Raw genomic sequence first — 24460 nt, 5'->3', positions numbered from 1 at the left:
TCAGGACACCTCTACTCTTACTGACAGTGTCCTGGGATCTGTACTGACCAGCAGTCAGGACACCCCTACTCTTACTGATGGTGTCCTGGGATCTGTACTGACCAGCAGTCAGGACACCTCTACTCTTACTGACAGTGTCCTGGGATCTGTACTGACCAGCAGTCAGAACACCCCTACTCTTACTGACAGTGTCCTGGGATCTGTACTGACCAGGAGTCAGGACACCCCTACTCTTACGACAGTGTCCTGGGATCTGTACTGGGATCTGTACTGATCTGTACAGTACTGGACTACTGAGAAGAAGTTCAGGTGGGTATTTGTGTCAGCATGTGTAGGCTGCAAAGGGACAAGTAATAGGTGTAGCCTCATGCTCACCTATAAGGCTCTGCATGGCTTAGCACCCCAGTACCTGTCTGATTTACTATCGCCCTACTCCCCACCTCGCAACCTTCCCTCTTCTAATTCCTAACTGTCCCCCAAGCCCGTCTACATTGTATGGGCGACAGGGCCTTCTCCTGTTGTGTCCCCAAGCTCTGGAACTCTCTGCCCAAGGATATCAGAGAGTCACCTTCTCTAAACTCCTTCAAATCCAGACTCAAAACCCTCTTCTTCAGAAGAGCCATTACTGAACTGGCTCCATTCTTTACCCCTCTGCTCCTACTTTTCTTAACACCACCACCCAGGGTCTCCTCTGTATATTATAATTGTGTTTTATCTTGTGTATTCTTTTTTATTGTTGTTGTCATTCTGTAAAGCGCTTTGAGAAGCCACCTTTAAAGGTGCTATATAAAATACAGGTTATTATTATTATTATTATTATTATTCCATGCTGAAAAGAGAAGAAAGAAGACACAACGTTTCGGCTGTGGAGCCTTCTTCGGGCGTGAGGTCTCACAAGTGCCCCACAGGCAAGGAAGGTAAATAAGAAGCTCTAGAGCCGGGCAGGACGGGACTGCTGCTCCCCTCCGCTCCAGCAGGTGGCGCCACCCCCTCGGCTCTCCGCTGCACCGGAACAGGACAAGGACCAGCAGCGCAACAAGGATCTTCGCTTCAAGGGGAGGAAGTGAGGCGGTTCAGGGGCTGTAGTGAATAGTGAGAGCAGAAAGGGGAGAAAAAGGAGGAAATCTCCGACGTGGTGGTGGAGAAGACAGATTCTGAGAGAGGGAATACCGGATGCGTCGATCACCACCCTGGTGAATTTGGTCTCCGCGTCTTTTGGGAGGAGAAGGGACACTCTTTAAATAGCCCTCGCCGCCCGTGTGGGGCTGTGTGGGAGAGACGGAGACGGGCTCTCGCCGAGATGACGGCTGACTGGCTCCGCGGCGTCTGACAGCAGCAGCCCGGAGAGTGACCGGCTCTGACTCGGGGAGGAGGAGAGACGACCGCCGTCCCGGGGAAGCTGACGGCTGGCCGGCGCGTGAGGAAGACCCCGAAGACCTTGACACCGCCGCCGGTCTCGGGGGGGGGCGTCGCGCGCGGGCTGATCCGCACGCAGAGGCAGAGGGAGCTCGAGCCGCCCCGCGAGGCTCCACATTGTTCGAGGGGGGGAGCGGAGCAGAGCGGAGGCACGCGCTGACCGTCGCCAGTATAAAGGGCGCAGCGCTTCGGGGCGGGCAGGGGAGACGGAGCGGCTCGGTCCCGGGCTCTGCTGCTCTCGCCCCGCCGTGTCGGGGAGCACCGGCAGCCCCCGGCTCCGAATCGTGACGGGTTCGGGAGGAAACACCCCAACAACAGCTATCTGGCATAACGTCCCCCCCCCCTCCTCTCCGGGGCAGCGTCCATACTCGCCCCCTCCCTCCTCCTCCTCCCCCTCCTCCCCGCTCTCCCCTCCCCCTCGCCACCATCTGTGTCCCGGCCGCTCGCATTGTGCGCTCACGGTGCTGCGGGGCTTGCGGCGCGATTTCTACGCTTTTCTTCCTGTCCGCTCGGAGCAGAGACCCGTCTGGGCGGCTTGTTCCCGGGCCCTCGTCTCGGAGAGGTACCCGGAAAGCTCCTTTGTTCAAGAGTCAAGAGCGGGGAGGTTTTTCAGCGCTTCAACTACCCCCCCCCCTTCCTTTCCCCCGGTCTCTGTTGTGCTTCAGCGGGGCCGCGGAAGGAGGAGGAGTCCGACCTGAGAGCCCTCCGCCTGGGGAAGCGGCTGCAACGCGAAGCCGAGGCTTCTTCCGTCCCCGGGCCCCGTGGATGTTAATGGATGCGGAGAGCCGAGTGCGGGATTGGGAGAGGGAAGTGACCGCCGCGGCCGTTGTTTTCGGGAAGGGAGGCGCCATTTCCTTCGCCTCGCCTTGAAGAGGAGCCGCGCTCGCTCCTGCTCGGTGCGCCGTCTGTCTGCGACGCCGGAGCGGCTGAGCTGCTGGTGTCGAGGGAGAAGAGAGAGAGAGAGGGGCCTGCTCCCCTGTTTTCTCTCCTCCACAGGCCCTCACAGACCCCCCAGTTCGGATTTCCCTCTTCGCGGAGGGAGACTCGCCCGCGGAGCGACTCGCCTGCAGGACGCACGGCCGTTAGAGGAGGGCGAGCTCGAGCCCGGGCGCGGGCTGTCAAGCGGGTGTCCTCGCTCAACCTTGTCGCGAGCCCAGGGCACGAGCCTGCTGTCCCCCCGCGAGCCGGAAGGCGGAAGTCCTCGCCGAAGCGGACAGACAGACCGCGGGGTGGTTGTTGTTGTTGTTGTTGTCGTCGTCTTCGGGGTTAAGAGACACGAACCCTGCGGGGGTGAGACAGGCTGAGCCTCGGACGGGGCGCAGAGCGATGAGCGGCAGGTGTCGCTCGGCAGAACAGGGGAAAACCAGCGCCGAGCCCGCCGGCTGCGCCTCCTGAAAGGCCGGAGGGAGACCGCCAGGGCGAGAGGAGAGACCCCCGCGCCCCGCGAAGCGGCGGAGGCAGAGCCTGGTGCCCGGGCGTGGGCCATGCTGAGCCCGGCCGGCTCGGGGCTCGGTGTCAGCGGATTCGGGCTGGGCTGCGGGCAGGGCCGGCTCCCGGCGCAGTAGCGACGAGCCCTCGGCTCCTCGGCTTCGGCTCGGACCCACACGCCAGGGGCGCCTGCTCTAGTTTCGGCAGCGCGGACGGGATGAGCCGGCAGGCGCCGTGAGAGACGGAGAGCGACACACAGACGGGACAGACGCGTTTCGGACGACAAGAGCCGAGAGCGGATCTTCAAGGCGAGGACGCAGAGCGGAGAGCGGCCGGGGGCGCCCACGGACTGCGCCATGGACGGGCCGGGCCGCAGCGCCGGCTACAGGCAGAGCCGGCGGTCCCGCTCGCAGCGCGACCGAGAGCGGCGCCGCCGCCGCTCCGACCTCGCCGAGCAGCAGCGCGCCTCCTCGGGCTCCTCGGGCTCCGAGCGGGAGGCGGCGGGCGGGGAGGCGGGTGGCGGCGGCGCCAGCAGCCGCCACAGGCCGCCGCGCCGGCGGAAGCGGGAGTCGGTGTCGTGCGAGGAGGACATCATCGACGGCTTCGCCATCGCCAGCTTCGTCAGCCTGGAGGCGCTGGAGGTAAGCGGGCCCCGAGCACGGGCCTCTGGGGTTAGGGGTCAGGGCTGAGGTGTGTGTGTGGGGGGGTGTTGGGGTGCTAGGTGTGAGCAAGTTGCCGAGGTGGGGGGGTATTGGGGTGCCAGGTGTGAGCAAGTTGCTGAAGGGGGGTGTTGGGGTGCCAGGTGTGAGCAAGTTGCCGAGGTGGGGGGGTATTGGGGTGCCAGGTGTGAGCAAGTTGCCGAGGTAGGGTGTTGGGATGCCAGGTGTGAGCAAGTTGCCGCTCTGGGTCACGAGACGTGTGGGGATACTGGGGAGGGAGGGGTCAATGGGGATGTCACTGTGGCGCGGAGGACCCCGGCGATCTGCGTGTCCCCTGGCGGATGGAACACGCCTGGCAGAGTCTTCGCCGGACGGGGTTCGTCTGAACTGTTGTCAGCTCGTGAGCCGTGCTCCTGATGGATGGGACACGCCTGTGTCTTGCTCTCTGCTCCCCGCCTGGGAGTCGCCCATCACCATGGCGCTGCAGCGGTCGGGGGGACCCGGGCCCCTGGGCTCAGGGGGGATCCCAGTTTTCATCCACGGGCCGTCGCCCCGGCTCCCCGTCCTCCTCCTGGGCCTCTTCCAGCTGAGCTCTGGGACACGGCGGAGTCTTTGACGGACGGGGTTCGTCTGAACTGTTGTCAGCTCAAGAACTGTTGCCGTGCTCCTGAGCGCTGAAGAAACCGCACAGTGGGCTCTGTGAGGGCTTGGGTCAGGCAGGGTCTGGGGGTCCCACGGTGGACCGGGGCTCTGTGTGGCTTGGATCACATACAGGCGCTCTTGAGAACGCACCCAGGCACAAACAGTGGTGGGAGGCTGGAACAAGCTGCCCAGACATGTTGCCGAAGCCCCGGACTTCTCGAGGAGCAGCTGCATGAGACCCTGCCCTCAGGACAGGAGACTGGACGCGCAGGGTGCTGGGAGTGTGGAGCAGGCTGCCCAGACGTGAAGCGGATGCCCTGAGTGGACGAGATCGCCCCGGTCCTGTGACGCTGGGTTAGGGACACGGGGGCTGCGGCGTCCGTGAGCCCCAGCTCTTTGCCTGGATTGATCCCGCTGATCCCCGGCTGTACCGTTACTGGAGCGCCTCCTGCCAGCTCGCGTCCTGCCACGCCCCTCTCCCCCGGGATGGGGGATGAGCCACTGCTGTGGCTTACCCTATCTGCTCCGGCCCGCCGGACCCCCATCTGGGCCCGCACCCTGATCCCTCCGGACCACCAGACCCCTTCACACCCGGACCTCCGGACCTCCGGACCCCTTCACGCCCTCTCCCCATCTGGGCCCGGTCGTCTCCCAGTTCCCCCGCCCTGTGAACCTCGCTGCCGAAGGACCGGCCCGAATGGATCAGGACTGTTTCTTGCCGGAGCCAGGCCATCCTGCACATCGCTTCCGGACAGCAAGTCCGATCGGCTCCGTTTCCCCCGTCCTGGGGTTCTGAGCAGGACCCAGCTGGGGATGGACGTTCCTCTGTACAGGGGCCGTGCGTCCAGCGTGCAGGAGTTCACTCTGGGGTCGGACACTCGCGGCCGTGCTGAGGGAGCTCTGGGCCTGGTGTTGAGAGGGATGGCTTTTCCACACGATCCCTGAATCTCCGAGTCAGTTGAAGGAAGCCGACCTGCAGAGTGGATCCCAGTTGGGACAGAGGTCCAGCAGGCCAGGTGGTCAGAGACCTTCCCTTCATCGGAGCCTCCCTCCCGGTCTCCTCTTGGTCAATCAGCGTTGTCCCGAGTGTCGGAGATCCATGGACTCGAAGGGAACCGCTTCATCGCACAGACCTGTACCCCGCTTATTCCACTTATTTCTGAGTCAGCAGCCAACTGCTGAGGGGTACAGGTGGGAGGGGTGCTGTGTGGGTCACCCCAACATTGGGCATTCTGTCCATCTGGTGACAATTCAGTTCCGAACCCCAGAGCCCCATAAGTTACACCCCCTCAACCTTTAAGAGCCGAAAGCAAAATAGCACATCTCCCCAAACAGCTAAGTGCCATGAGTCTGGGATTAAAGGCAGGGCATCAGTTCTATCCTCCCCCACCTTCATGTTTAATGGACGCTCTCGCTAAGCTGGTGCTGCGTTGGGGGCAGTGTCCTTTTCTTCTGCAAGGAGCTGGGCCTTTTCTTTGCCTTATGAAAGGAAGGCAGCGGTTGAGCGGCAGCATCCTCCATGTTGAAGCTGAGGCCCGCTGTTGAGCCCGTCCAGGGCCCGGTTGTGCGGCCGAGATCTGGGCTGGAGCGAAGACCAGGTGTGTGTGTGTGTGGTCTGGGTTCTGGACCCTTGCGCAGAGCTGGCCGGTGACGGAGGGCTGCGCTGATGCAGGCAAGTCCGGAACCAGCACCCCCCCCGTTACAGCCGGGGCGCAGAGGCCTGCAGGCGCGAAGCAGGGTCACGGTGACGGGGAAGTGTTCACCCGCACAGTGATGGGGTTCTGGTGTACCCCAGCTTGCAGGTCCCGCGTGGCGCACGCCGCGTGGGTGGGGCCTTCCAGTCCGCCGGGCTGCTGCGCTCCTGCCGGCCCGAGTCTCGCCTGGTACTGGCTTCTTCAGACAGGCCCTCAGCCTCCTGGGTGCCCGGGTTCGAGGAGTGCTGGGACCCCCCGCCCAGTGGTGGCGACGTCCCGCGTGGATAATCTCGCAATCAGACGAGAGCTTCGCTCGCGTGTGTGCTCGACCCTGAGGGGAAGACTCCCTCCGGCGGCGGCGTATCGGCCCTTAATTAGACTCTCCCGGGAGTGTCTCTCCTGCTCTTTTCCAGCTCTGCTGTTCTCTTGGTTAAGGGTACAGCCCTGTCCTGGCCACTCTGGAGCCTAGTTAGCGCAGCTAGCTCTAGCCCCTGGAGAAAGGGCACACCCCTTGCAGAGTAACCTTGCGTGGCCTAATGGCCTGAAATCAAGACAGTTTCCCTCTGCGTTTACACAGTGTAACACACAACCCCTCCGGGTGAGAAGCACGTGCGCTGACGTTCTGGAAAGTCATTACGGATGAGGACCTGGTGAACTGGGCTGGACGGGGGCTCACGCCCCTGAGGTCGTCCCTGTTGGAATGAGTCGCGCTTGTGCGCGGATCGCTCTGTGCCAACGCAGCGCACCTGGTTCTGGTCCTGGTTCTTCCAGAGCTGCTCGAGGCCTGGGCCTCTCGGGGACAGTGATCTTCCTGCCCTCGGGCTGTGTGCCCTGGGTCCCCGTCATGCTGAAAGGTAGACGTCCTTCCCGATTCCAGTTTTCGTGACTGGAGAGCAGCAGGTTTTCTGCGTTTTTTTGCTCCCTCCGGTTTCCCTTCGGTCCTGACCAGTGCGGGGGTCCTGACTGCGGCCGAGCAACACCCCCCATTACAGAGCAGCGTTCTCCCCCCTCCACTGTGGGTCATGTGCTCTGTTGTTTGCGTTGCAGCCGGAAGGTTCTGTCCCGGTTTGAACCGGCCACGACCCGCTTTCCCCGCGCGGCATCTGGGTCCGGTGCAGTGCTGTGCGTTCCTCGCGCGCGGCTCGGTGTGGGCTCTCCTGGGCAGCGGCTTTCTTCCTGCTGCCTTCCCACACCACACGGGCGGCTCTTGTCACGAGCCCCTGGACTCTCGGTGGCCTCTCTTGCTGTGGGCCTGCCCTTGCTCGGTCATCCATTTTGGAGAGGTGACTTGACCTAGGCCAAGACGGGCCCTGGCAGGAGTGTGTCTGCGTCTGCCCTGCCCTCTTGCCCTCGGAGCCCGGCGCTCGCTGGCACGGCGCGGTTGGAAAGTGGGTGATCCACGCAGGGTCTAGCTGGTGCCCTACGTGGTCTTGACTCTTCCAAGAGAGATGTATGGCCCCCGACACCCGTCTCCCGCGCTGCGGCTTTCCAAGACGATATCCCGAGGACCTCCGGTAGCTCCTAGCTGCCCAGGGTCGACTCTTCACCTGGAGCAGCGGAGAGCTACAGGAAGGGCTGCTTCTGTTCTGGAGTCGTCAGAACCGCTCCAGTTGAGGCTGATTGGCTTGTTGTGTGATGTGGGAGGTAACGGGTCACACAGAGCTGGTTTACCATTGCTCTTGCGTTCGTCCGCGTGTTCACCCTCGGTGACTTTTCAGGATGTTGCGGAGGTTGTGTTGAGGTGTGTGAATAAAGGTCGGGTGGATTCCGTTGGCGTCTCTTATTTTCTCTCGGGCGGGGCCGCAGGGTGTGTGGCCGAGGGGTGCGGACTGTAATGACGCTCGCCTCGCGGTTCTCTTCGACGGCGGCGCGGTTCAGCTGGTGAAAGATCCAGTTCTGGCTCCGGGATCGAGGGTTTCCAGTCACGCGGTTAATGAGCTCATGAGCCCGACTGGAGCAGGTTCCAGACTCTCTCGGGTTGGGCGGGGGTCCCTGGTTCTGGTGGTCAGAGCAGCAGGAACACGGACTTCAGGCCCTGACTGTGTCCGAGACGGTGTCCGGGGGCTCTCGGACTCCGTTGCCATGGAGCCCAGCGTCTCCTGGTTTTGGCCTTGACCTGCGTGAGCTGGGCCCGGGTGCGGCCAGGAGCCGGTTATTCGTGTCCGACCCGGCTCTTGATCGTGACGTGACGTGCGGTCGCTGGGGGTGTGTGTGGAAGCGCTCTGCCAGTTTTTTTTTTGCTGAATCCAAGAAAAGTCTCGGACTTTCCACCTCCGGACGTGGTCGGAGGTGGGCGGGGAGGGGGGTGTGACGGACTGTCAGCTGTGTGTGTCTGAGAGGGCACAGCGCTGGCTGCTCCTTCCCCCTGTTCTTCCAGGAGAAACCAGGGCTCTAGTTTCCGGGGGGTGGGAGGTTGCGGAAGCCTGGAGTGAAATTGGGGTACCTGATCTCAACATACTGAGGCTGTGTGGTGTCGTGCGTGCCGCGTGTGCGTCTAGGAGCCTCTGGTTGATTCCTCTCTCCCACTGCAAGGGGCCTCGGCTGCTGTTCTATGTGAAACCGTGGCTCTAGTTTCTGAGGGTGAAATCGGGGTACCTGATCTCAACATACTGAGGTGTCGTGCGAGCCTTGTGTGTGTCCAGGGGCTTCTGGTTTGTTCCTCTCTCCCACTGTGAGAGGTAGCAGCTGCTGTTTTACAGGTGAAACCAGGGCTCTAGTTTCTGGGTGGAGGTGGTGGGAGCTTGGAGAAGAATTGGGGTACCCGAGTCTGGTGTGGTGCGTGCCTCGTGCGTGTCCAGGACCCTCTGGTTGATTCCTCTCTCTCTCTCTCCCTGTTGGTGTGTGTGTGTCTGCTGCAGAAGGACTGCTCCCTGAAGCCCCCAGAGCGAGTGGCCCTGTGGGAGCGCAGGGGTAGCAAGAGGAAGAGGGCGGAGGAGGAAGGGCCACGGTCGGACCCCGAGGACGGGGACCCCCTCCCCCCCCGGCCCCCCGCCGCCTTCTCCCGCCACGAGGGGGCCCCCGACCGAAGAGCCAGCAAGCGCCGGAGGAAGAGAGAGGTGAGAGGGCAGCGCCCTTGTCCCGCCCCGCGTCCCAGCCCGGAGGGGAAAGCTCGGGAAGATCCCGCTGCCTGACGCGAGACCCCTCCCGCTTCGTACCCGGGGTCTCGAGAGGCGTACTGGTACCCTAACAGAGCCCCGCGCTGCCGGAGAGCACTGGTGCCTGTTCGTGATCACCACACTTACTGCAGAGCAGTGGTTACAGGGGGCCTGCAGGCCTGTCGTTTCACCTCTCAGGGTCAGAAAGAATTGGCATGGAGGAGTGCCTTCCAAACCCCTGTGAAAGCAAAAAGTACACCGTAACGTGTAAAACCTCCAGTCTCCATCACGACGGAGGCACAGTTTCCAGATTTGCGCTGCGCTGTGTTCTGCGATTCACCAACAGTGAGTCAACAGGACTTCCCGAGACGAGAGCAGCCCTCTTACACTGTGAACAAGCAGGCTCGTGACTCCAATAGGAACAGTGCTTTCGGTTTTGAGGTGTTTCTGCAGACAAATAAAACTTACTGGCTAATTGCATGCGGATCAGGTTGGAACGTTACTGGTGGGATGTCTGCTGCACAACCTGTACTCATTCACTCGCACGTCCCGTTGCTTTAGTCATTACCGGGACTAGTGAGCAGGAAGGGCCCCAGTTCGTGGGGACTCGAACCCGAATCTGCGACAACGTGCCGACTAACAGTACTTTCACAGTGTTCAGATTAAGCACAAAATGGGGAACTTTGTAAATTTTTTTCTGTGTGGTCACGGAACTTATTTTGTTACTGAGATTTAACAGCCGCTCTGAGAAACTGGGACTGCAGTTCCTCCTTAAGATCAGTAAGGTGCGGAGGTGACCCTCTGCTGGGAGAATCTGAGAACTGGGGGCTGGGAAACCCGAGTGGAAGGTGTGCTTGTGTAGAAAGAGGGGTTTAATAAGGTCGGGATGAATGCCGCACAACCAGAAGTGTGGCGCTGCCCCCTGTGTGCTGCTCTGTGTGCTCAACTCTTTCTGTCCTTTTTTTTTCCTGTCATCTGTGCCCTGCCCTTGTGCCCTTTATTCTGTTCTCTACTCTGTGTCCTGTATCTTTCCGCCTGTGTCCTCTGTCCTCTTGAGCTGCCCTCTGCCCCCGGTGCTCCTGAACCCAGGAGGTGCCCTGTCCTGACAGTCCCTTCTCTCTGTGCTGTTGCAGGGTCCTGGGAGCCTGTTCCTGGAGACGGGCTACATCGTAAGTGTCCCTCCCCCCCAAGCCCCCCCCCCCGCCCGGCTTCAGCAGCGACCCGCCACGAGGATGTCTGTACATTTTGCGATGGCGGTGACAGCCTGTTACACCAGTTTTATGATAACTCCACTTTTGTTCCCCCACATTGGCTGGCTGGGGGATCTGAAGCAAGTGCTCTGATTGGCTAAGGCACCAAGCTGTTTTATATTCCCCACTCCCACCACCCTTTTTGTAAAGTAGGCCCAACTGGAGGATCTCATCCAGATGTGTCCTGGAAGAATCCCGGGTATCGGTTTCATCACAAGGCTGGGCACCTTGTTCTCCACTCCCACCCCCCTCTGTGTGAAGACACAGGGTGTTCATTATAGGCCTCAATTCTGGGGACAGCGGGCCTGAGATTTGGAAAAGGTTCTGCGATCATAACAGAGGTTACAAATCACAATTTGGCCCCTCTAGCTGGTTTAGTAGTGGCTGGCCAGCTTGTTCCACGCTCCTACCACCATTTGTGTACAGAGAAGCTGCTTTCCTTTCAGTCTGTGGACAGGTAGACCTCTGCTTGTCTCACTGTTCAGGCTGTTGGAAAAGCTTAGACCAGAAGCTGCCCTGCCCCTCCAGCCCTCCCACAGGCGCTCTGACAGACTCCCATAAGGAAGCAGGTCTTCGCCAATTCCAGTTCAACCAGTTCAAGCTGCTTCCTCCCCAGTCGGTTTTCCTAGTCTGAATGAGAAAGGTCCAGATCTCCCACTCCGGGATCGACAGGGATGGCCGTGTCCCGGGGGAGCTGTGATGCTGTGTTAGAGCCGGGATTAAGAGACAGTGCTGCCACAGTGGCTACATGAGACTAACCTGCTTTCTGTTTTCTCTCTGCTGCAGTGCGACACAGAGAGCGACTCTGGAGACAGGGTGAGTCTGCGAGTGTTGGTGACCATCTGACCTGGCCTAGGGACCCATGACCCGGTCCAGCCTGGAGTGTCTCGGACTGCTGTGTCAGTGTTGGGGGAATGTGTACCTTGTCTGAAGGCAGTCAGACTCCACTGACACTGACAGAGCAGTGTGAGACTCTCCAGGCTGGACTGGACTGACTGGACTGTGATCTTGATCAGTGATTAACTGAGATTATAATCAGACTCCACTGACACTGACAGAGCAGTGTGAGACTCTCCAGGCTGGACTGGACTGACTGGACTGTGATCTTGATTAGTGATTTATTTAGATTATAATCAGACTCCACTGATACTGACAGAGCAGTGTGAGACACTCCAGGCTGGACTGGACTGACCGTACTGCGGGCTGGATTAGTTATGAACTGTGATCATAATCAGACTCCACTGACAGAGCAGAGTGAGACTCTCCAGGCTGGCCTGGACTGACTGGACTGTGATCTTGAGTGGTTATTGATTGGGATTATAAATGGTCTCTCTCTCGCTGTGTTCAAGGTCTCTGACGACATGGATCGGATGTTCACGGTGACCACCAGGAAGGGTAAGGAAAGCCTCCCTCCAGTGAAGCTCCGGCTTTTTATTCCTCACTCAGGCACTCGGGTCGGAAGTTGGGGAGGGGGTTAGGTTTTTATTTAGAATAAATGAGTCCTAGTCACATGAACTGGGGGTTAGTACAACTAACTGTCAGCTGTGATGGTGTTAAATCCTAAAGAACATGGCAATGGTTCTGAAACCACGACGCATGCAGTCCTGTCGAGTGGTTCCCGGGAACATGGGTTCACACACACCGTGGAGAGCCAGGTTTATCTGGCACTGACTGTGCCAACTACAGCTCCCATAATCCCAAAGGGCCAATTCCTGTAGTGTTCCTGCATCATGATTCGCTAAGATGCCTGGTGGTCAGGGGGACTGGTCTGCCAGGAGCCCACTGGGAATGACCCCATGTGGGCTTATTTCTGAAACAGTGGGACAATGCAATGGGATGGAATTCCAAATGATTGCTTAGCATGGCACAGGACACTGGTAGCTTTCAGAGCCATGGCAGAGGTTCTGCACTGGGTCATCTTGGCACGCCGTCACTCCGCGACGGTCTTCCCAGAAACCCACGCCCTGCTCCGTTTCCAGCCAGGGTGCCAGCAGCCAGCTCCGGAGTGTATCGGGGTGCAGCAAGAGTAACTTCTCTCTCCCTCCCCGTCAGTGCCCGAGACGGCAGTGGGACCCGTGAACGGCCGCCCCTGTGACTCCTGTGGCCCTGCCCGGCTCTCGGTGACACCCCGCGTCTCGGGGCTCCAGCGCAGCCAGGAGAGGAGCCAGGACCCGCTGCCGCCCCCCCGCGATGCCCTGCTGCTGCTGCCGCCCGGCCCCGCGGCCCCACGCCACAGCCCCTCCCCCGCCCCGGTCCTGCCTTCCCAGCACCCCCGGCTCGGGCCCTCCCCCGCGCCCCAGCCCGCACAGCCCCAGCTCAACGGAGACGGCCGACCCCCCTCCCACGGCCCCAGCCCCCCGCAGCCCAGGAACAAGACGCCCCTGTCCTTCGGGCCCGCCCCGCAGACCGTCTACTCCTCAGGGCTGGGACTGAGCACCGTCAGGTGCGTGTGTGCTGGCGGGGGGGGGGTTCGGGTCGAGGTCCATCTGCTGTGGCGGTGCTACAGCGCCGCCGGACTGTCGGGTCCGGCTTGTCTCCGGGTTCAGCAGTGTACTCTTGTATTAACTCTCTCCCTCTCTCTCTCAGGAGCAGTACCCCTGTCAAGCGACCCTCCTCCAACCCCCACTCCCAGTCCCACCGCTCCTCCACGCCATCATCCACTGGAATGGCCATCTCGCTGGGGGGGGCCGGGGCCCCTCCCTCGTCTTCCCACAGCTTTGGTGGCGCCCTGCGGCCCCCCTCGCACCCAGGGTCTGGGGGAGCTGGACTGTTCACCCCCTCCCCCGGTTTGCCTCCTCCGCCACCTCTTCTTCAGGTGTCCAGCCATCACCACAGCACTGTCCCTGCCAACACTGCTGCCTTCACAGGTAGATATGGACACACTGTAGCACTGTACTGACGCACACTGTCGCTGTCCACACCGCTGTCCACTCTGCTAGATATGGACACACTGTAGCACTGTACTGATGCACACTGTCGCTGTCCACTCTGCTAGATATGGACACACTGTAGCACTGTACTGACGCACACTGTCGCTGTCCACACCGCTGTCCCCACTGCTAGATATGGACACACTGTAGCACTGTACTGACGCACACTGTCGCTGTCCTCACGGCTAGATATGGGCACACTGTAGCACTGTACTGACGCACACTGTCGCTGTCCACACCGCTAGATATGGACACACTGTAGCACTGTACTGATGCACACTGTCGCTGTCCACACTGCTAGATATGGACACACTGTAGCACTGTACTGACGCACACTGTCGCTGTCCACACCGCTGTCCCCACGGCTAGATATGGGCACACTGTAGCACTGTACTGACGCACACTGTCGCTGTCCTCACGGCTAGATATGGGCACACTGTAGCACTGTACTGACGCACACTGTCGCTGTCCACACCGCTGTCCACACTGCTAGATATGGACACACTGTAGCACTGTACTGATGCACACTGTCGCTGTCCACACTGCTAGATATGGACACACTGTAGCACTGTACTGACGCACACTGTCGCTGTCCACACGACTAGATATGGACACACTGTAGCACTGTCCAGTCAGTCAGTCAGTGTGTCTGTATGAACCCCTCTCTCTCAGTGCAGTGTTAATGTACTGGAGTGTCCAGTCAGTCAGTGTGTCTGTATGAACCCCTCTCTCTCAGTGCAGTGTTAATGTACTGGAGTGTCCAGTCAGTGTGTCTGTATGAACCCCTCTCTCTCAGTGCAGTGTTAATGTACTGGAGTGTCCAGTCAGTCAGTGTGTCTGTATGAACCCCTCTCTCTCAGTGCAGTGTTAATGTACCAGAGTGTCCAGTCAGTCAGTGTGTCTGTATGAACCCCTCTCTCTGTCAGTGCAGTGTTAATGTACTGGAGTGTCCAGTCAGTCAGTGTGTCTGTATGAACCCCTCTCTCTGTCAGTGCAGTGTTAATGTACTGGAGTGTCCAGTCAGTCAGTGTGTCTGTATGAACCCCTCTTTCTCACTCTCTCTCTTTCTCTCTTTGTTCTCTTCACAGATCACGACTTGCTGCGTCAGGAGTTGAACTCTCGGTTTCTGAGTCACAGCGCAGAGCCTGTGGGGGTTGGGGGAGGGGGTGGAGCGGGTGGGGGCCGCGGAGGGGCTGGGGGCGGCTCGGCGTCGGGGGCGGCCCCGGGTTCAGGTGCTGGGGCGTCCCCGGCCCAGCCTGCCATTCCCCCGCTGGCCTTCCAGTTCCACCAGCACAACCACCAGCACCAGCACACCCACACGCATCAGCACTTCACCCCCTTCCTGACCTCCCCCGCCGCTGCGCCCCCTCTGGTAGGTGTCGGGATTGCGCTCTTGCCCCTTTCCTCCACCGGGGCCTCGTCTTTCCTCGTCGGCGGCAGCTGCAGGCCAGGCTGTGAGGTGCCAGGCCGGGCCAGCGCTGACCCGAGGGCCGTGCCGTGGGGTCTGCTCTCCTTGTAGGTGGGGCTCTCGCACTGTGTCCCCCCCTGAAGGGGGGACCTGGGGCATCAGTGGGCTGTCCTGCTTCACATTGGAGACGTCCTGTGCTGGATCAGCAGGCCTGGGGCGCTGCTGTCTGGCCGCAGGCCTGGTCATCGGCACAGGGCCGTCCCGGGGCTCAGCAGCTCTGTTGCGCCCGACGTCCGAGCCCCTTGTCCTCTCCCGGGACCGGTCGTGGGCGTGGGCTGAGGGGCGGAGACGCTGAGCTCCGGTGCGTTGGTCTGATCCGCGTCTCCTAGCAGGACAGATCCTGCCTGGCGTGCGAGCCCCCCACCCCCCCTGTGGGCCAGGGGCGACTGGGCGGTGACCGCTGCGAGCTCGATCCACCCATCTCTGGGTGCCAGCTCTCAGGGCAGACGCTGGTTCTTTAGAAAGCAGCGCAGGGGGCTGTTGGGGTTGTGGAACTCTTTGGGCTGCCGTGTGACCTTTGACCCCAGTCCTGACTAAGTGCTGGAGAGGGTCCTGGGGCTCCGTCAGTGAACAACTCGCCTGCTCTCCCAGAGCCAGCCTCTTCTCTGGGCTTTAGAGCTGACCACTCCCAGCAGCTCCTGGTACCCAGTGGGACAAGGGAAGCAGGCCCTCACCCGCCCAGTTTCTCCGTCTTCGTTCGTCTCCCGCTTGTAGCGTTCAGCCTCTCAGTCCTTCCTTCTCTTTCTCTTTCTCAGTTCGACAAATTCCCAGGGAAGATGGAGGGGCTGTACCGACACAGTGTGAGTGGGGCCTCTATCTGTGTTTCTGTGTCCATGTCCATTTGCCTGCTCAGCTCTGTGTTTTTTCTGTTCCTCCCTGTGAGATCCTGCTTGTGTCCTCTCTTCCAGTTCTACCCCAACTACCCCCACTCTGTGCCTGGGATCCAGCCTGTACTGCCTGGACCATTCAGCTCACTGCAGGGAGCCTTCCAGCCAAAGGTGAGGACTCGCTGACCTTTGACCTTTCACACTGCAGCCCACACTGTTCTATATCGCCCTCACCCTTCCAGCAAAAGGATGGCACTGTCTCGGACACTTGTTCTTTCACACTGCCCCTGTGCCAAAACTCAGACCTGGGTTCTCTAGTTGTCGCACTCAGACCTAGATAGATCACTGCTCACTACCCACTCCCTAGCTGTTCCATGAGTGACAGTCTCTCTGCTTCCAGGCTACCAATCCAGAGATGGCAGCTCGACTAGGGGCGGTGCCTCACGCCCTGCAGCCCAAAGACCCCCGGGTGAGTGACAGTGTTTCTGGTGTGTATGTCCTCAGTCACTGTTGGTGCACAGTGAACAGGTGTGTGTGTGTGTGCAGTCTGTGATCAGGCTCTGGCTGTGCACAGTGAACAGGTGTGTGTGTGTTTGTGCAGTCTGTGATCAGGCTCTGGCTGTGCACAGTGAACAGGTGTGTGTGTGTTTGTGCAGTATGTGATCAGGCTCTGGTTGTGCACAGTGAACAGGTGTGTGTTTGTGCAGTCTGTGATCAGGCTCTGGTTGTGCACAGTGAATAGGTGTGTGTTTGTGCAGTCTGTGATCAGGCTCTGGTTGTGCACGGTGAACAGGTGTGTGTGTGCGCACAGTCTGTGATCAGGCTCTGGTTGTGCACAGTGAACAGGTGTGTGTTTGTGCAGTCTGTGATCAGGCTCTGGTTGTGCACAGTGAACAGGTGTGTGTGTTTGTGCAGTCTGTGATCAGGCTCTGGTTGTGCACAGTGAACAGGTGTGTGTGTTTGTGCAGTCTGTGATCAGGCTCTGGTTGTGCACAGTGAACAGGTGTGTGTGTTTGTGCAGTCTGTGATCGGGCTCTGGCTGTGCACAGCGAACAGGTGTGTGTTTGTGCAGTCTGTGATCGGGCTCTGGTTGTGCACAGTGAACAGGTGTGTGTGTTTGTGCAGTCTGTGATTGGGCTCTGGCTGTGCACAGCGAACAGGTGTGTGATTATTGTTAATTGTAGGACATGCTGTCAGTGTTTCCTTCTGATTATGGCTTGTTGAGATCACAGGTTGCCAGTAGCTAATTGACCTAATGAATTTGCTGGGCTCAGTGAGCTGTAACAGTGTTCTGATTCTCACTGTCTTTTTCAGCTGACTGATCACTTCAGGACTTCACTGCGAGTCAACAATGTAAGAACCTGCAATTGCTCTGACTCTTTTTGCTTAATCTACTTCTGACATCACAATCTGTCGGCATATTGCTCTGTCTCTGATGTTTATCAGTCAGTGTGTCTGTATTAACCCCTCTCTCAGTCAGTGTGTCTGTATGAACCCCTCTCTCTCAGTGCGGTGTTAATGTACTGGAGTGTCCAGTCAGTGTGTCTGTATTAACCCCTCTCTCTCAGTGCAGTGTTAATGTACTGGAGTGTCCAGTCAGTCAGTGTGTCTGTATTAACCCCTCTCTCTCAGTGCAGTGTTAATTTACTGTAGTGTCCAGTCAGTGTGTCTGTATTAACCCCTCTCTCTCAGTGCAGTGTTAATGTACTGGAGTGTCCAGTCAGTCAGGGTGTCTGTATTGACCCCTCTTATGCTCTCTCTAGAAGCCGGGCAAGTGGTGTGCAATGCATGTAAGAGTAGCTTGGATGATCCTGAGACACCAGGAGAAAGTCAAGGTAATGGCATTATGAAGAGAAGATACTTGAATTAAGAGGAATATTTGCAAATCTGCAAAGATTTGTAGTTTTATATGCTACTCTTATCCTGTGCATTATGTCCCAGATTAACAGCAAAATGTACCAGTTTCAGTCTAACGACCCTACTGCTTTCGAACATGTAGTAAGAAGTTTAGGATTGTTGTTAAGAGATTCCCACAGAGCAGTGTGAGACTCTCCAGGCTGAACTAGACCAACTTCACTGTGCTCTTGATTAGGTATGAACTGTGATAATAATCAGACTCTGACAGAGCAGTCTGAGACACTGCAGGCTGTACAGGACTGGACAGAGTTCACTGTAAACTGGGTTAGTGATTAACTGTGATGAGAATCGGGCTCTGAGAGAGCAGTCAGTGCCTCCCCGGTCCCCTGTCGCTTCTGTGCTGTACACTCTGTTGGTTTGCTCACTGTCCTCTCTGCTGCTCAGATGATGCAGGGGGACCCTCACAAGCTGGACTTCCGCACTGACCTGCTGGCCAGGATGCCCGGGGCAAGCTCTCTGCCCACCTCTCACCAGCTGGCACGGCCCGCCTCTCTCTTCTCTGCGGCTGGTGAGTCTGGGTCCGGCTGTCCCCCTTTCCTTTTTGCTCCTCCTGCCCGTTGGAGAGCGACCTTTTCCACATGGATCTGTCTGCACAGATCAACAGGGAGTCGGCCGTCGGTTCCTTCTCTTGACCTCCTTCACCCAGGCCTCTGTCTCGACAGGTGCAGTTCACCCCAGCTCCTCTCCGTTTGTTCCCCCCTCGGGACCTCACTCCTCTTTCCTGGCCCCAGCAACCCACCTAGGTAAGAATCTCTTGGGCGCACACGGCCCCCGTCGCACGGACACTGGTGTGTCGGCACTTTCGTGTGCACGGCCCCCGTCGCACGGACACTGGTGTGTCGGCACTTTCGCGTGCACGGACACTGGTGTGTCGGCACTTTCGCGTGCACGGACACTGGTGTGTCGGCATCTTCTTAGGTGCAAAAGGTGTCTTTAATTCCAGGAAGCAATCTGTACTTCTGTGACGAGCACTAACCAAGCTCTCCCATTTCTCTCCTCCTCCCGTCTCTCTTCTCTCTCTCCTGCAGATCCCTTTGGTCGCTCCCAGGCTTTCACACCTCTGGGAGCTCTGGGTAATGGGGCGTTTGGCGGCTTGGGCAGCCCCACACTGGGTGAGCACTGTGTGTCTGAGGGAACAGAGCACAGGGTTCGAGTGCAGACGGGGCGAGGGAGGGAACAGGGCACAGGGTTCGAGCGCAGAGATGGGGCGAGGGAGGGAACAGGGCACAGGGTTCGAGTGCAGACGGGGCGAGGGAGGGAACAGGGCACAGGGTTCGAGTGCAGAGACGGGGCGAGGGAGGGAACAGGGCACAGGGTTCGAGTGCAGAGACGGGGCGGGGGAGGGAACAGGGCACAGGGTTCGAGTGTAGAGACGGGGCGGGGGAGGGAACAGGGCACAGGGTTCGAGCGCAGAGGCGGGGTGAGACTGTCTGGTTCTGCTGGTCTAGATCTGCGTGTGTGCCTGTTGCAGGAGCTGGCTCCGTGTTCGGGCACAAGGACTCCCCGGGCGGGGTGACAGGGGGCTTCGGCAGCCCTCACGACACCTGGAACCGCCTGCACCGCACCCCCCCCTCCTTCCCCACCGCCCCCGCCTGGAGCAAGGGGTCCGAGAGCGAGCGCGACAGGGACGCCCCCCTCATCAAGGATGAGAAGGACCGGTAAGAGGTCTTATTCCTGCTGTTGGGCCCAGTTTTGGACCCGGTGTTGTTCCAGGTGTTGGGCCCAGCTCTGGATCAGGTGCTGGACCAAGTGTTATTCCCAGTGTTGGGCCCAGTTTTGGTCCTGGTGTTGTTCCCGGTGTTATTCCTGCTGTTGGACCCAGTTTTGGACCCTCTGTTATTCCAGGTGTCATTCCTGGTGTTGGGCCCAGTTTTGTACCAGTTGTTGTTCCCGGTGTAGGGCCCGGTTTTGGACCCGGTGTTATTCCAGGTGTTGGGCCCAGTTTTGTAACCTGTTGTTCCTAGTGTTATTCCTGCTGTTGGACCCAGTTTTGGACCCTCTGTTATTCCAGGTGTCATTCCTGGTGTTGGGCCCAGTTTTGTACCAGTTGTTGTTCCCGGTGTAGGGCCCGGTTTTGGACCCGGTGTTATTCCAGGTGTTGGGCCCAGTTTTGTAACCTGTTGTTCCTAGTGTTATTCCTGCTGTTGGACCCAGTTTTGGACCCTGTGTTATTCCAGGTTTTGTTCCCGGTGTTGGGCCCAGTTTTGTACCACGTGTTTATCCCAGTGTTAGTCCTGCTGTTGGGCCCTCTGTTATTCCAGGTGTTATTCCCGGTGTTGGGCCCTGGCCTGGTCACTAACCCCCCTACTCTCCTCCTCCCCCAGTGACAGCGCTGCCTATGGCCGCCACCCTGTCCGGATGTCTCCCGCCCACAAGCCGGCGCCTGCGTCCCATAGCAACGGCCACGGCAGCCACGGGCCAGGAGGAGGCCCGGACAGCGACGCCGCCCCGCGAGCGCGGAGCCGCGAGCCCAGCCGGGACCGGGACCACGAGAGGGAGAGGGAGAGGACCCGGGACAGGGAGAGAGACAGCCGGCAGGCCCCCGCAGCCCCCAGGAGCTCCTCGCTGGCGCCGGAGAGACCCCGCTCCTCCTCCTCGGCCTCCTCCTGCGCCCCCACCCCGGCCGGCGAGTCCTCGCGGCCCTCCCACACCCCCCCAGCCCGGCCCGAGGAGGCGGCGGCCCGCTCGTCCAGGGAGAACGGCTGCGCCCCAAACCCCCCTCCCGCGGACCGCAAGCCCAGCACCCCGGACCTGCTGCTGCCCCCCCAGCTGAAGAAGACGCCCGACGGTGCCCCGCCCGCCTCCCACGTGAAGGTGAAGGAGGAGCGCAAGGAGGAGCCGGAGCCCGTCCCAATCTCCCTGCCCCCGCCCCCGCCGCCGCACGCCTTCGAGAGGCCCAGCAGCCGCCCGCACCCCTCCGCCCTGCACCCCCCGCTGGCCCCAGGGCCGCCGCTGGGGCCCCCCGCCTTCCCCGCGCTGGGCTCCCTGTCGCTGCTGGAGCGCACACGCATGCTGGACTACCTGGGCGGGCCGGTGCCGGTGCTGGCGGGCGAGCGCTTCCCGCCCCACCACCACCACCACCCCGCCGCGCCGCCGCCGGCCTCCGCGCCCTTCGGCTGGGACTGGCGGGAGCTGAGCCAGCAGCAGCAGCGGCGGGAGGCGCTGGCCCTGCGCCCCGACCCGCACCTCAGCCGGCTGCTGGCCGCCCAGCACCACCATCACCACCACCACCACGCGCAGCGCTTCTACGAGTCCTCCGCCGCCGCCTCCTCGGCCGGCGGCGCCCCCGGGCGGGCGGACGACTTCGGCCTGCTGGCCCACGAGCGGCCCGGCGCCGGCGGCCTCCTGGACGAGGAGGAGCGGGCGCACATCCTGCGCGAGGACTTCGAGCGGGCGCGCTTCTACGCCGGCGTGCACTCCCACCCGGGGCCGCCCCACCCCGGGCAGCACCCCGTGGCGGCCGCCGCCCTGGAGCAGCTCGCCCACCCGGGGCTGCTGGCGCCCCACCACGGCCCCCCGCCGCCCCCGGGCGCGCTCTACTCCCGCCTCGGCCCGGCCCTGCACACCCACGCTCACCACCCCAACAGCCTGCTGACCAAGACCCCGCCCGGGCTGGTGGGGCCCCTGGGCGCCGGCCCCCCGCCGCCCCTCATCCCCACCGTGGCCCCCAGCAGGGCCTCCGCCTCCCCCCGCAGCTCCCGGATGGGGGGTCCCCCGGTCGAGCTGGCCATGTACGGTGCCCACAAGGACCGGGACTCCAGATAGTGGGGCGCGCAGTCGGGGCGCTGCCTGGTAGCGGGTGTCAGTTTGTTCCCCGGTTCCGGTGTCGTGACCCGCGGGGAGGAGAGGGCCAGCGCTGCAGGAACTCAAACCCTGAGCCGCCCCCAGCCCCTCTCCTTGGGGACAGGGCTGCTACCCCTCTGACCTCCTCCCCGGAGGCCCCAGTGGGATTCGGCAACGCAGTCCCTCCGAGGGGTCACCCTGTCCCCAGAGGGATGTCGGGGCTCCCCTGCTGTGGCACTGTGACAAAGTGTGTGGGGCGCCCCCGTTGTTTGTCCTCTGCTCTGCCCCCATGGTGGGGGGGGGAGGGGTGAAGGGTCTTGGAGATGGGGTGCCCCCATAATGTATGGGTGAAGGGTCTTGGAGATTGGGCGCCCTGTTGTGGGTGGTGAAGAGGTTTGGGGAGGGGGTGCCCCTGTCGTGGGGAAGTGAAGGGTTTTGGAGATGGGGTGCCCCCGTTGTCGGGGAGTGCAGGGTCTCGGAGAGGGGGGCCCCCGTCGGGGAGGGGTGAAAGGTCTCAGAAAAGAGCGAACTGCAGGCGTCTGAGACCCCCCCGCCCATCCTACATGCAGTGTGTCGAACCCAGACCCGCGCAGCGCAGAGGGAGTTCAACACACGCCGCCGTGCCCGGCAGCCCTCAGTGCATTCAGGCAGAAGTATGCACTGTGCTCTTAATTCAGGTGTCATTTTTCTATATAAATATTGTAAATTAGTCAAGTGTTTGCCCATCAGCACACACACGCTGGGCTATTAATCCCCTCTCGCGCACCTGGGCAGTACTACTGCGTAATATTATTGTTGCTATTATTATTATTGTAATTATTAATATTATTATTAATTATTTTTAATAAATATATTCCTTTTTTTGAGGCAGTTTTTTTATTTTTTTAAGTTTCCGGACTGTTACTGGCTCCTTTCCTTTAGGCTATTGTATGGACATTTGGATCACGACGTGAACATTTCAAGGAAAATACGTTTTGTGGGGAGGTGAGGTGAGGGCTCGTGTTGAACTCGTCAGGAGTCCTTCAGGGCTCCCCGCCCCGCTCTGCGTCTGGATATTGAGCGTTCCTCTTGAGGTCTGTGGCCTGCAGAGGCTCCTGGACTGTGCCCAAGAAGCGTGGAGCAGCAGTGGAGTCCTGGCAGGCGGGTTGTGAAGACAGGCCGCCCGCATCCTCCACCTTGACACAAGACCCCATCCGCACGGCCTGAGGAGGAACTCGGCTCTTCAGGACCCGGAGATCTGAAACACGCTGGAGAGCAACACAAAGAGAAGAGACTGCTATAATATGAATATTTTGTACATTTTTAACACCTGGGATTTCCTTCAAAAAAAAAGCTAACAATGAAAATGTTTTGGTTATTTATTTGGGTGTGTGTTTTTTCTTCTTGAGCATGGTTGCGTTGCCCGTCTGGGGAGGGACATTGTGTGAGAGCATGTCCACAGGGCTGTATTGGGACAGAGTGGAAGAGCTGCTCTGCTTGACCTCGCCCTACCAGAACTAAGAGCTGGTCCGCGTGCTTGTGCTAACTAGAATAACACTGCAGCACATGCCAGGGTTATTCGCTCGTTACTCCACTCATCCAGTAACACGGGGTCAAGTTCTGTAGTTATTCCACTGTTGGTGTAAGGTAGCGTCCCGAGCTGTAGTTATTCCACTAATGCAGTAACACAGGGCCATAAGCCGCAGTTATTCCACTAATAGTGTAAAACAGGGCTGTGCTCGGCAGTTATTCCACTAATTCAGTTTCAAGACCATGTTGTAGCTGCAGTTATTCCACGTACAGAGTTACAAAGGGGCCATGTGCTGCAGTTATTTCACTAATGCAGTGACAAGGCCGTGAGCTGCACTTCTTCCACTAATAGTGTAAAATGGGTCTGTTACTAAAACTATTCAATGATCTGCAGCTGCTTTATCAGGATCACAAGCACAATAAGCAAGTGCAACAAATCGAGGTGCTGAATTGCTCCCTAAAATCCAAAAAGTATTTCACTAGGGAAAAACGACATCCAAAGATTGAAAGCCTGGTGAGAAATGTGATTTATCCTGCTTGATTAATCGTTACTAGCCACCCCCCTACTCTTCTCAAGAAACATCCTGGGATTTTTAATGACCACAGAGTCAGGACCTCAGTTTTAGGTCTCATCCAATGGAAAGTGTCTTTTACTGGGGCATTAGGACCCACAGACTGCAGGGTGAGCGCCCCCTACTGGCCCCACGAACACCTCTTCCAGCAGCAGCCTCAGCTTTCCCAGGAGTCTCCCCTCCAGGTGCTGACAAGGCTCTTACTGCTGAGCCTCAGTGGGCTGAAGGCTGTGAGCTGCAGGGTGATACAGCTGACATTCCTCCATGTGTCCAAGTGCACAGTTATCCCCCTGCCCCCCTCACGTTGGCCGGGCTGACTGGCACAGAGCCACTTCTTTCTAAAAGGCAGCTGTTTAATGGTGAGGAACATGCATTGTGCATGGTGTGATCCCACTACCCACATCCCCCCCTGTACCGCACTGTCGCTGTCCGGTACCCCATTGTCCCTGCGCCGTACCCCACTCTCGCTGTCCTGTAGCCCACTGTCCCACTGGGGCTGAGGTCCGGCTCGCCGTGACCCCCGGATTCTGAAGGGATTCCAAGCTTGCCCGAGTTTCCCCTGGAAATGTCTCAGTCCCTCGCTCACTAGCGCAAGAGGGAGCCCCTTGTTCTGAAGAGGCCCAGCTGTGTGCAGGAGTTAGGGCACGCCTGGTCACACTGCATGAGTCGCCGAGTCATGACCCCCGCAGGGTCCAGACTTCAACAAGACATCTTTCTGCACATTTTAGAGCACCATTCAGATCAGATCACTTTATTGGCCCTATACAATCTCTTGCATTAGGAATTTGTCTTTTCTCAGACCCCAGCTTGATCCCCATGAGACACACAGACAGGGAGAGAGAAGCTGGGGGTCAGAGCGCAGGGTCAGCCATTTATACAGCACCCCTGGAGCAGCTGGGGTTAAGGACCTTGCTCAGGGGCCCAATGAAGTAGGATTCCTCTGCTGGCCGCGGGATTTGAACTGGCAACCTTCCAGCCACAGGCACAGATCCTGAGCCACAGAGCCCCGTTACTATTTCTTTGCTAATTATCCAGTTGATTCATCAGAACTTTTCTTAAGCCTTCAAAACTTGATTGGCTCCTTGGGCCTTAAATTAAGCGAGACGAAGACACTTCCAGAGTTAAAGACGGACCCCGCTAACCTCTCAGGGTGCTGTGCCTACCCTCAGCCACCATGGGCTCCTCTAAGCAGCTGACTGAGGACTTGAAAATAAAGACACGCGACTCTTACAAAGCAGGGGAAGGCTTTAAAAAGACATCTAAAAGCCTC

The 24460-nt window shown here is 59.4% G+C and overlaps 1 protein-coding gene across 3 annotated transcripts; it reads left to right on the top strand.

Moving 5' to 3' along the window:
• The first annotated feature begins 982 nt into the window (after positions 1 to 982).
• fbrs (fibrosin) lies at positions 983 to 22470 on the top strand. Of its 3 annotated transcripts, none has more exons than XM_069188019.1 (18): positions 983 to 3485; positions 8701 to 8895; positions 10068 to 10103; positions 10971 to 11000; positions 11534 to 11579; positions 12237 to 12627; positions 12771 to 13051; positions 14203 to 14486; positions 15338 to 15382; positions 15491 to 15580; positions 15810 to 15878; positions 16724 to 16762; positions 17173 to 17244; positions 17711 to 17834; positions 17989 to 18069; positions 18355 to 18438; positions 18798 to 18984; positions 19651 to 22470. In XM_069188019.1, exons 1-18 carry the CDS (start codon positions 3201 to 3203, stop codon positions 21089 to 21091), a joined length of 3780 nt encoding a protein of 1259 aa, XP_069044120.1. In that variant the 5' UTR covers positions 983 to 3200; the 3' UTR covers positions 21092 to 22470. The 3 variants fall into 3 exon arrangements, with proteins under 3 accessions (XP_069044120.1, XP_069044119.1, XP_069044121.1); XM_069188018.1 differs by having other exon boundaries at positions 8698 to 8895; XM_069188020.1 differs by lacking the exon at positions 10068 to 10103 and having other exon boundaries at positions 8698 to 8895.
• Positions 22471 to 24460: the final 1990 nt, after the last annotated feature.

The sequence above is a fragment of the Lepisosteus oculatus genome, chromosome 4 (assembly GCF_040954835.1).
Source record: "Lepisosteus oculatus isolate fLepOcu1 chromosome 4, fLepOcu1.hap2, whole genome shotgun sequence".
NCBI classification, from domain to species: Eukaryota; Metazoa; Chordata; class Actinopteri; order Semionotiformes; family Lepisosteidae; genus Lepisosteus; species Lepisosteus oculatus.
This window is presented reverse-complemented; position numbering and strand designations above follow the sequence as displayed.